The sequence below is a fragment of the Natator depressus genome, chromosome 6 (assembly GCF_965152275.1).
Source record: "Natator depressus isolate rNatDep1 chromosome 6, rNatDep2.hap1, whole genome shotgun sequence".
In the NCBI taxonomy this organism is placed as follows: Eukaryota; Metazoa; Chordata; order Testudines; family Cheloniidae; genus Natator; species Natator depressus.
In genome coordinates, this window is record NC_134239.1 from 78,045,718 (window position 1) to 78,058,565 (window position 12,848).

The window sequence follows — 12,848 nt, forward strand, 5'->3', positions numbered from 1 at the left end:
ACTAATGACATTTTAAAAACTTCTATAACAGATCTTCTGTGAAATATGTGGCATATATGTAGTACACATGATGGTTTAATGTGATGAGAAGGATTCATTTGCACGTATGTAGATATATCTATAACATCTGTAGATAATCTAAAGAATAGGTTGATAGTTTATAAAATGTACTCAGAAAGGGAGGCCTGAGCCAACAAACTCTTCTACTGGATGCAGTGTTTACTGTAAATAATTACTATACTTGGTAGAAAATGCTTCCAGAATCAGGGCCTTATTTTCCTACTGATCTCCTTCCTTTACCTAAAATACTAAAGTGAATAGGAGATGCTAGGTATCTGGGCTATCACAAGATCATAATATTGTTTTTTTTAGCATGGAAGAGCTAATAGTCCACTGTTTGTATTCTGATTGCAAATCTAAGTCATAGCAGTTTCGTGTTGGTTTGAATATCCCATCAAATTTTGCTTGCAAAGGAAAAGCAGACTTGCTCCAAGTAGCGCCTGAGGTGCTATGATTCTAGAAATGAAGTGGTTGCCTTAGTGCACATATGGCACTATGCTAATGAAAAGATGTGTGCTTCTCCATTAACATTTGTTAAACACTTCACAGAAATCATAGAATATCACAGTTAGAAGGGACCTCAGGAGGTCATCTAGTCCCACCCCCTGCTCAAAGCAGGACCAATCCCCAATTTTTGCCCCAGATCCCTAAATGGCTCCCTCAAGGATTGAACTCACAACCCTAGGTTTAGCACGCCAATGCTCAAACCAGTGAGCTATCCCTTTCCTATTTAATCTTAATATTCCTGAAGGACAAACTCTTTTTGGATATGTGAAGATCATCGCTATTGCAGCTCCTCATACTATCTCATAATCCTGTCTGCTTGCTTTTCCTTTGCCACTAATATACTGCTTGGGCTATGGCTGATTCTTAAGAAATTCATACTGCGTAAAGAGACTCTAGTCATTTCAATATCTGGAATTTTTTCTCCCTGGATGATGATGGGTTTTGTTGTTGTTTGTTGATTTATTTATTTGCTGCTGTAACGTCACTTTTTGGCAGACAGCAGGATGATTTTGACCAAAGAAACGAGTCTATCTGGGTACTTTTGAAATGGCTATGAGGAAACAGGTGCCATTTTGGATCTAATACATGGTGCAGTGCCCTGTGCCTTTGACCTTGCCATGTACAGTAAGGAGAAAGAGATTATTTAGCTTTCAAGGGCATCTGGGTTCTAGTTTCAAGCCCTGTTGTGTTTTAATTAGAAAATTACAACTTGAGCAAGTAGGAGTGAAAGCAGATATACATTTATAAAGGAAATACAAAGGAAAGGTCAGGTATAGGACCAACTGTCCCTGGTAAATCTTGCACACAAGAGCCAGCTTTATTTGTCTGTTTTGAGACACACACTTTCTTTTTCCAGCCAAATGAACATAGGATGTGACAGGGAGGGTCTGAGATTGGAGGAATTCAAAGTGGCTATCAGTAACTGGCTTCCCTGTAAATACTGTAACACCTCTGAATGGAAGGACAGCTGAGATAACACTGTAGGCTAATCTTTGGCCTTTTTCACCAGCAGTAATCTCCCACGTTATTCAATTTCTGCAGAAAAGATGGACTTTAGGAAGAAGGAAAAAGAGGGCAAGAACAACTCGACAATACACGTGGGAACCTGCCACTGAATCAGAAATGTAATAAAAATGGAAAATGAAGTATTAAAAACTGTTACTAATTTGAAACCATACCCTTCCCCACACACTCTATATCCTATGTATAAAAAGATATATATAGAAATCTCTCTCTATATAATTATGTAAAATATTTCTATAAATCTCTTTACTCTGTCTAATCTGTTTATAAGTATATACTTATTTGGTGTACCTTGCCATACCAATATTTGATATGACTTATTTTTTTATACCAAATACCAATAAACTTAATGAATGTGAACTCTGTCTGTCTCTGATTCCCAAGGCAGAAGATGTGAAGCACAGCCCTCCACTGCAATGACCTCTTTCTGTCATTGTAATTTACAGGCTTGAACCATCCTTTCATATATATCTGGGCTAGTTTTTATGTATTTTTAAAAAATTGTAACTGTGTCTCACCAGAAACAGCATGGGTCTTCTCAAGGGAATTAAAGTAAAGCAGCAGCCAACTGTGCCTAAGATGCTTGTTGCAATATCTATAAAGTTGTGTTCATAAATGGGCACAATCCCAAGATGAGCAGAGGAGCAGGCTGGGACAGGTAAATCACCCAGAGCTAAACTTCTGATTAACTATTTATGCTATTACACAATACTTGTTGACTCTATCCTCTCTGTAGAAGAAATTTAAGGTGCAAGAGCCTCTGCTACCTCCTTTGAATGCAATATAGAAATGAATAGTATGGCTCCTCAGTGATTTCCACTCACCACAGCCTTTGTTTGAGCCATTTCTCAGTACAATGAGAGCACAGAAAAACTGTAGCTCTGATTACACTCAAAGACCTTTCCTCTCACATCTTTTAAGATGTATTTGAGTGTTTGACAGAAGTCTTTTGCAGCATCTAATATGTTTCATGCACAAGATTTGTAGCTGAGTGACTGATCTGACTAACTGAGCTGCTGCTGCTTCCCCCCAGCCCCCTCCATTCCCTTGGGCTCAATTTTTCCTTCCCCAGAGTGTGTAGCAGAGACAGACATTATCATGTCTGGGTAGCTTACAAGCTGAGCTCCCGAAGGACACAGTACTCTGCAGTATAATAAAGTTCCTTTAGGAAACACGTTGACAATCTGTGCCTTCACATACCAGGCCAAACCCACTCAAGGGATGCCTCTCCAGTCTTTCTATTTTTAACTGGGGAAAAAAAAATCCTTTAAGATATATGGATCTTCTAGGTTCCACTGCTGGAACAAATTATCAATGTGGATGTTTCAACAGAGCAGGAAAACAACTGCCACATTACATTAATACCATGGCTGTTTTTGTTTAAGCTGTTCCCATCTCTCCCTGTGCCCCTCTCCCATACATATCACTATGCATTACTGATTCAGTGTGCACTAAAAGTACAAAAATGGGGAGTTTATATGTGCTATTGTAAGCCAACAGATCCTGCTTTGCACTGCCTGTTGCCTGCCAGAAGCAAAGGAGGGCACAATTTTTTCTGTGTGTATTCACCAAAGTTTAGAGAGAATTTGAGTATGCATTGCTTCTTGCTGAAGCAATACAGGAAGAATATGCTGCCTTCTGTCTTAGTACAGGAGCAAAATCTGAGATTCTATCTACCAATGACAGCTTCACTCATCAGCCTGCTCACCTGCTGTCCTTAAATATGGGCTGCTTGAATATCCTTTTCAATAAAATAATAATAAAAAAAAAGCAAAGAAGCCACCACCACCAAACAAATGTATTTTGAGATTAATGATCCAACTATTATGCTCTTGAAATCTCACTCCTGGTTTGTCCCAGTTGCTTACTTCCCACACTGCAGTGACACATGCCAGACACTATGGCAGCTAGAGCTTAATTCATTGATCTTTTTACAGCTTCCAGATTACTTAAAACAGCAAGATGGGCACCCTCCTTTCATTCATCTTTTTAAAAATATTGACCTCCAGAACAAGTATGCATGATTTTTCACATGGGTTCCCTATTTGGCCATCCCATGTGCTGTTAGAATGCTACCCCCTTGCTTTCCTTACATGGCCTGTGAGCCCCTGACTGCTCTCGCCTGCTCTGACTTTTGCCTTCCCTTGCTCCATTAATGGCTTCACTGCTACTCAATGGTGTGAAGCCGACCAAATAAGGCAAAGGTGGCTGGCTTGTCCCTCAGGAGCGTCTGGCTGCCACGGCCGCTCGGGAAGTATAAATTGGTGTATCACCCTCTGAGCCAGTGCCCAGCTTTTTCTCAGGAACTCCACGCAGTAGGTGCTGATCTGGTGAGTAGTACCGCTGACCAGCCATCAGTCACCTTCCCAGCAAAGCAGCTGCTCTGCTGAAGGCATCTTTGGGGGAAATGAGAAGATCAGACTGACAAAGAGGAGACAATTTCTGGATTTCTAGATACAACTGTGGAGGAGGCTGCTTTGCACCTGTAGCACAAAGGCTAATTTTATTTCTTTTTGGGGGGGAAGGAGGGGAAGGAGGGAGGCGGGGGGACTGAAGCCTAGAAACTTTTCATTCATTCATCGTTTCATTCATTGCTTTTAAAATAATATTGGTTGCCGCCGGTTGGCTGTCTGGGGAATTATAGACGCTACAAAGAAGTTGTGTCTGAAATCCCCCTCCCGCCCCGCAGGACAGCTCTCAAAAGTTGCTAGTCCTTCCAAAAAAAGATCTTGGAAGACGTGTCTTTAAAATAATTCTAATCGCGCTCTGCTAGAAGTAAAAGTGCACCTGGAGATTTTATATACATATAATCAGCTAATATTTTTCCTCAGCTCTTCAAAGGACGGGGGGGGGGGCGAAGGGTGTCTGCGGTTACTGCAGGCAATCGCTGAGCTGCATCAGTAACCATAAGGAACAGGCAACAGTTGCACGGCAGGGTCTGCCACGAGCTTACCCCGTGTGTGTGTGTGCGTGTGTGAGATCTAGAGGGTGACTGATTGTCTAATATCTATCACGGGGCAGTTGGGAGGGAGGGAGCAGGTCCCTTGTTGTTCCGGCAGGACCTGAACGGGCAGAAGACAGCGGAGTGTGCTGGGGGGAGCTCTGGGCTGGGCAGGATGGAGGGGTCTGCAGGCTGCTGCCTCCCCTGGCGGCTGCAGGGGCTCTGGTCACGCGGCTGGGCTCTCTTGCAGATCCCCGCCTCCCGCCCAAGATGTGTGACGACGAGGAGACCACTGCGCTCGTGTGCGACAACGGCTCCGGGCTGGTGAAGGCCGGCTTCGCCGGAGACGATGCCCCCAGGGCCGTCTTCCCTTCCATCGTCGGCCGCCCCAGGCACCAGGTAACGGGCCCAGCAGCGTGCTGCGCTCCCTCCTGTGCTGCTCTCGGTGCAAATCCCCCCGGCCCTCCGACTCGTCCCCCGCCGCTGAGCCCCACTCTAGCCCCACCTGCCTCTTATCCCCGCCTCTCTCTGCCGAGCCCCAGCGCCCTTCCCTCCGATGTTCTTCACCCCAGGGGGATTCCCCCTCTGAGCCTCCCCACCGGTCTCACTGGATTCCTTTCCAACTCCCCACTCATGTCTCTACAATCCCTCTCCCCACATTCTTCACTTCCCCCACTATCCCCCTCCTCTCCTTCACTGCATTCTTCACCCCACTTAGCTCATCTTCCTAGTTCCTCCCTCCTCCCATGGAACAGATCTCCAGCTGGTGTAAATCCATCTAGCTCCATTAATTGAATTTACATCAGCCGAGGACCTTTTCATAGACCTTTGCCTCCCCACCCAGCTCATCTAACCCTTCCCACCACACCCTTTGAATTCTTTTCTTTTCTTTGATTCATGTCCTCTGTTCCTCTGGAACTCTTTACTCTTTGCCCCAGACACGTTCCCCTTCCTCTTATATCCCCACAATGCTTCTTTCTTTCTCCCATTCTCTTACCTCTCCATATTGTGAGCATCAAACCAGCATATAGAAAACTTTTAATAAACTGTTCCCCCGGCCCCAAGAGATACAACTTCCATGCCAAAAAATATGTAAAAGCTCAATGATGGTGTTTGATATTATGGATTCAATGATGAAAAGATTAATACAGTTCATCTTTTTGTTTACTACGCGAGATAAGCCCCTCCTTCTCTCTTTTATTTATCATATACTATTTGGCATGATTTCCAGAATGCAACAGTTGTAACTGCTTACTAGTCTGTGAATGATTATGGCTATTGTAGTGGATGCATTTTGCTGTCATGGAGATAGCTATAAAAACTTTCTCCCATCCATCTATCCATAGCTTCATTTTTCATGATATTGTGTGGTTTGCTTTCCACCATAGCCTTAGGTATGTGGGAATGAACTAGTTGAGTTTTCTTGTTTTGTGTTTGTCACTTTAATTGATTAAATGAAGTAGGATTTTTAAAAAAGAGTCAGCCACGTGTTGACTTAATTAATATTCAAAGTAATTAATGTTGCTTTCCATATTTAACCACATTTTGGCATAGTTCATGTATGTCTCCCTGCTTTATCCCAAATAATATACTTAGCTCTTTGGCATAAATAATTCTGTGCTTAATAATGGCGTTTCCCTTCTAGAAAATGTTTCTTTATACTTTCCTCCATTAGGGTGTTATGGTTGGCATGGGTCAGAAAGATTCCTATGTAGGTGATGAGGCTCAGAGCAAGAGAGGTATCCTGACGCTGAAATATCCCATTGAACATGGCATCATCACCAACTGGGATGATATGGAAAAGATCTGGCACCACACTTTCTACAATGAACTGCGCGTGGCTCCTGAGGAACACCCTACCTTGCTCACGGAGGCCCCCCTGAACCCTAAAGCTAACCGTGAAAAGATGACCCAGATAATGTTTGAAACCTTCAATGTGCCAGCCATGTATGTGGCAATCCAGGCTGTCTTGTCCCTATACGCCTCTGGTCGTACCACAGGTAAAAAGATAAGTGATTGCTATAGAAATTTTTCCTTTCAACCCCTCAACTCCAAAAGAAAACAGAAAATTGTGAGCAGTCTATAAGGCATTCAGATTCACAGTAAAATAGATGTCTTTCAAATATGGTACTGGTAAAAAATTAAAATAGTCCACTGAATGTGCAGAAGGATTTTCCAGTGGTTAGGGTACTAGCCTTGGACTTGGAAAGCTTGGTTCAATTCCTTGTTCCGCCACAGACTTCTCGTGAAATCTTAGGCAAGTCACTTAGCCTCTCTGTGCCTTATTTGAGCCTCTACCCCATAGCGGTGTTCTGAGGCTGAATATATTAAAGATTGTGAAGTGATTTGAGACCTGCTGATGAAAAGGGCCATAAGAAATTGGTATTATTAATTTATCCGTATTGCTTGAAAAATGAGCCTCAGTTGCCTAATGTCTATGTCTACACTAGAGACCTTACAGTGGCACATCTGTACCAGTGCAGCTACACTGCTTTAAGATCTTTCATGTAGCCGCTCTGTGCTGAGAGAGCTCTCCTGTTAACGTAATTAAACCACTCCCAAGGAGCGGCGGTAGTTCTCCTGCCGACAGCACTGTGCACACTATCACTTATGCCGGCAAAACGTATGTTGCTCGGGATGTGTTTTTTCACACCCCTGAGTGACATAAGTTTTGCCGATATAAGAGGTAGTGAAGACATGTCCTGATTCTCCTCTCACTTACAGTGATGTAAACCAGAAGTGACTACTATGAACTCACTGAAGTTACACTGGTATAATTGGTTTGAGCAGACTCATGCCAAATACTTGGACTTCAGTTTAAGACAATGATCACTGAGATAGTGCTAGTAGAGGTACTGAAAGGATCTTGCTCGGAGTAAATGGAGAGTGACTGTTTCAAGTGAATGATCACTCTGAATCTTCAGTAATAGCCATGCTAGCAAAGGCAGAATGAGCCAGATCCGTTTTAACTGTTGAATACAATATAGCGCTATGCTGATTAACATCACATTACATATATCTTCTTTTCTTACTGACTTGTGTACAGAAAGGTCATGTGATTTCTGAAAAGTTAGATGCTTCCAAGTGTATCTGATCTTAGTCATTTCTCTCTTCCAGGCATTGTTCTTGACTCTGGTGATGGTGTCACCCACAACGTACCTATCTATGAAGGTTATGCTCTGCCTCATGCCATCATGCGTCTGGATCTGGCAGGCAGGGATCTGACTGACTACCTCATGAAGATCCTCACTGAGCGTGGCTACTCCTTTGTGACAACAGGTAAGTGCATCTCATCCTCATCTCCCTCAAGCACCAGGGAACTTCTGCCTCTGGCAATCCCCCTCTTCAGACCTTGACTTACTTTCTGTGTTTCTGCAGCTGAACGTGAGATTGTCCGTGACATTAAGGAGAAGTTGTGCTATGTTGCTCTGGACTTTGAGAATGAAATGGCCACTGCTGCCTCCTCTTCTTCTTTGGAGAAGAGCTATGAATTGCCTGATGGTCAGGTGATCACAATTGGTAACGAACGTTTCCGCTGCCCAGAGACTCTCTTCCAGCCATCCTTCATTGGTAAGTGCCCTCAAGGACTCCGCTTTTGACCGTGAGACCAAGTGAACTGCAAGGCTTGGAGAGCCCCCATTCCTTACCTACCTATTCAGCTAAATTTGGCATAAAAACAAGCAAAAAAATAGATTAGATTCTCCAGTGCTGCTAAGCTATGCTTGGCACAAAACTATTGAGAAGGTGGCTGCTGACTGAGCACTCGGTTAGTTTTTTGGTGCAGATTAGAACAGCCTTCAAATTGCAACTGCACTAGCTGTCAGTGCCTCCCTGTGGCCATTCCAGCAGCTGTGACAACCCAGGACATGGGGACACTTCAGTAACACTTCCTTTTTCCCAGATAAGTGCCTGCACTGGGATGCATGAGGGGGTGGTGTAGGAGCCTGTACTGTGGCTCTCTACTACCAGAAGACCCTATTACAAAGGGGGAGCCTTCCACTGTCTCAATCTGCTTTGTTTAGGCTACGTTTATGCTGGAAGCATGACAGCCAAGCCTTTTACTTTTCAGCTATGCCAAACTGATCTTTACCAAACCTCCTCCCCTCCCCACAAAAACCCACTATTGTAATTACATTAGGGGAGATTCTTAGCTATGGTAAATCAGGATAGCTCAGTTGAAGTCAATGGAGTTCTGCTGATTTGCACTAGCTGAGGATCTGTCCCACACGTAAATTGTTCCTATTGTGCTGATGTGGCATAATTATAGGACTCTGTCCTTGCAGAAATGTTATTGCTCAGATACAAATGTCTTAGTATTAGTAGAATGTCACTGTGTCGTGGGAGATTTTCCATCAAGGTGAATTTTTCAGAGACAGTATTTGAAAGGTTTATGTCTTATACTTACTCAAAGACAACAGCTGCTTCCACTGAGAAGTGATGTTTCAAAAAGAGAGGTCTGCATCTATGTATATGCCTTATAATTAAACACTGTCATGGCTAAGATTTTAAATTCTGCTATAGAGCCAAAGAAATCTGATGGATACAACAAGTGTTTATAGCATAAACCCTGTGGGTTAAACGCAGTTGTTCATCAGCTGGCATCTCGTTGCAGATCTAGTTTCATTGCTTTCAGGAAGCACCTGTTAAATTAATATGTCGGAATGTAATCTATGTACATTTGCTTCTGATGTCTTTCCTCTTTACACGCATTGCTATACCCCTAGTTCGTGCCTGGATCATCTCTTGTCTTGATAACTGAACCTTTCTGGCCTGGCCTCTCCATTTTCTCTCTTCTCCAGTCTATCCAAAATACTACTGCTAATCTCTTCTTCTGCTCTCTCCAGTCTATCCAAAATACTACTGCTAATCTCTTCTTCTGCTCTGCTCCGCTCCTGTCTTTTACCAGATGAAACTAAAGCTCTTTGTCTCTCTTTCAAGGCCCTACATAATCTCCACTCATTTTATATCTCTTCTGTCATTTCCTCCTATCCCCCCTCTCTACATATATTTCTGTTGATCCTCTCTTACTGCTCTATGCTGTGCACTTTTTTTATTCTGCTCCACACACACTGAGAAGCTTCCCCCCACTGTCTCCAGCAAGTGACCTCTCCTTTTTAAAACTTACTTGTTTTAGGATTCTCCTTTGTGTTAGTCTCCTATAGTAATTATTATTAACCGTACTTTTAGAATAAATAATCTCTCCACACCCTCCCTTTACCTAAATCATTGTCATATGTTTTGTTTTGTCTCTATTATATTGTAACTCTTTCAAGATAGGGATGGTATCTTTTGCTATGTTTTATGACGTTTTATGGCACTATAATAATGCTTATTAATAATAGCTATAAATGCTCACAAATCTTTTACACAAAAATTGTCCCTCCTGTATAGTTTGCTGACCTATCATCTTGCCTTTCAAGGTATGGAATCTGCTGGTATTCATGAAACTACCTACAATAGCATCATGAAGTGTGATATTGACATCCGTAAGGATCTGTATGCCAACAATGTCCTTTCAGGTGGTACAACCATGTACCCTGGTATTGCTGACCGCATGCAGAAAGAAATCACTGCATTGGCTCCTAGCACTATGAAGATCAAGGTGAGGGGTTTGGTGTCATAAGAAACAGAAATTGGGGTAAAGAAGTATCGCATTGGACTAAATAATTAGTTTGGGTGGTGGGAACAATTCAATAGTGAGACCAAGAGCTGAGGATTAATTGGGAATAACTTGATTGAAGTCAGTGGAATTATACTGATAAGAAGCAAGTGTTAGAAGAGGAGAGTCAGGCTGTAAATTGCTATTGAGAATATTGCATATATTGTAAACTGGCTGCTGGAGTTGTTACCAGTGATAAGATAGGAAAGTTCTTTCATAATTTTATGTAGACTGTAGCAATTTGGTATATCAAATCACTACAAAACCCACATAGTGTTGGAAACTCAAACTCAAACTGTTGAACTGATGAGGATTTTGTTGCTTATCCTTCCCTAGATCATTGCCCCACCTGAGCGCAAGTACTCTGTCTGGATTGGTGGCTCCATCCTGGCATCTCTGTCCACCTTCCAGCAGATGTGGATCAGCAAACAGGAGTACGATGAGGCTGGTCCATCCATTGTCCATCGCAAGTGCTTCTAAGTGCCTTTTCCTCAATTTACCTCCCACTCAGGATGATGACATTATGCTTCTTGGAGTCTTCCAGCAATCCTTCCTGAACTCTCTTCAGTCATTGTACAGTTTGTTTACACACCCGTGCAATTTATTTGTGCTTCTTCTAATATTTATTGCTTTATAAATAAACAAGATCTGGGACTTGCAACCTACAAATGATTTTGTCTTTTTTTTTTTCCTTTTTGCTCTAAAAATTAAGCTGTATACAAACTGGGGTTTGGAAACTAACACAACACATCAATGTCTTTGATGGGTGGGTGTCCTTTTTAAATGATGTGATTATGGGCACCCTATCAGCCATGATATATTATTAATTCAGACTTTTTCCTTTTGGAACCTGAAACAAAAGAAGCATTTTATAATAAAGCTTATAAAGAAGTAGTTTGGGGGTAAAACCAGTAAGTGGGACAAGTGGAAGCAAATCACTCACATTCATTCTTTGGGTTTAAATGTGATTTTTCAATTGCAATTGGATTAGTTATAATCCAAGTATTTTAATACCAAAGTCCTGCATACCAAACACAGTTGGAAAAGGATAATTATGTTCCCTAAAGAGCCCCTCCCTCATCTCACCCCAAGTGTCTTCTGAAGGTTATACATGTTTGTGATTAAACATTAATCCAAACTGACAACTTGACTCCTCCCTCACCTCATCAAACCCATCAAAAATTCTGAAACAAGGACAGGAAAGCTTTATTGTACAAGAGCCAAACAAAAATTTGAAGTCAAAAGTAGTATAATATAAAACTATTATACAGTGCTTAATTTGTAATGAAAGAGGTGCTGGGGCGCAAGCAACTAAGTGCCCAGACTCAAGTAATTTTTTTTACTTTCGTAACTGACGTGGCAAGGCCAGAGGTGCCGGGGCTATGAACTGCCAAACCTAGAGGTGCCAGGGCTCAACCCTGGCAAGCCCTGGCACAAATGAAGCACTGCTGTTATACTAATGATTATTTTTTACATCACCCAGAGTGCCCTAGACACTTTTAAGTCTTATTCTCCATCTGATCCAGATATTGAGATGAGAAACTGCCTGGCTTTTGTAGGCTTTTTTTCTGTTCCTCACTCTTTCTTTTCATAACTATGTGGCTGGTTGGTTATCTTTTAAAAATTAATAAATGAAATGTGTAGTACGAAATGATTTGGGAAACTTTGGCTTCAATATTATCATTAATCAATAGCCTGTTATAGAATACATACAGGATGGGATTCACCTAGGCTTGATTTAAGCAAGCACTTGAGCACATGCCTAACTTTAGGCGAGTGCTTAAAGTTAGGCACGTGCTTAAGCGCAGTCCCATATCAGGTCCCTGTAGAATGACTGGGCTTTAAGGGTGTTAAAGAGCATGTTTAAAATAGGTTTCATACTAACTTTATATTATTCAACTGCTATACAATATAAGAATAATGAATAATAAATTAAAAATAGATGACATGCACGGAGCAAGAGAGGCTTTTCCCCTGTTTCTCCCATTTACTATTCTGAAGTTTAACTAAAACTTTGGATACTTGGATGTAATCTGTGGATAAGCGGAAAAAAGCACTTTTTGTTATACAGAGCTGTATTTGCCCCTGTGAATATATGAAGATGTTTTTAGTAAACTTTATTTGTACTGTTTATAATTTATTGTACCTTGGAATGGTGTAAAAAGGTGACGCTGTAAGTGTCTGCCATTGTTATACACGTAGAATGTTTTGTTAAGAATGAAGAATAACAAGCACTTTCTCAGCTCTGATCATGAGAGTTTTTGGGGAGAACGTTAATACTGGCTTCTAGAAATACCGGAGCATGACATTGTGCACGGCATTATCAATAATTTTTTTTTAAATAAGCCTTTCCAGTACAGTAGAGATGTGTTAATCAGCACATTCCATAATTTACACCCAAAACCAACAGACATCCTCCTCCTTCTCAACCAGGGTTTAACAGCATTGCACCATTCTGAGGCTCACATGTTGAAGAGTTTGGTACACAGGTAGAGTTTGGTAGTTCATAAAATACAGTACATAACATTTGCAAGTGTACTATGAAGTATCAATATGAATAATTGAAACCAAATGACAATTTGCCAATTAAATTAGAAATTGTAATGCAGAATCCTTGCTTTTTGATTGTTTGCTTTCTTACTTGCTAATTTGCTCTTG

The 12,848-nt window shown here is 41.7% G+C and overlaps 1 protein-coding gene across 1 annotated transcript; it reads left to right on the forward strand.

Moving 5' to 3' along the window:
- The first annotated feature begins 3,787 nt into the window (after positions 1-3,787).
- ACTC1 (actin alpha cardiac muscle 1) lies at positions 3,788-10,859 on the forward strand. Its single transcript, XM_074955778.1, has 7 exons — positions 3,788-3,920; positions 4,782-4,930; positions 6,207-6,531; positions 7,649-7,810; positions 7,910-8,101; positions 9,952-10,133; positions 10,527-10,859. Exons 2-7 carry the CDS (start codon positions 4,802-4,804, stop codon positions 10,668-10,670), a joined length of 1,134 nt encoding a protein of 377 aa, XP_074811879.1. The 5' UTR covers positions 3,788-3,920; positions 4,782-4,801; the 3' UTR covers positions 10,671-10,859.
- Positions 10,860-12,848: the final 1,989 nt, after the last annotated feature.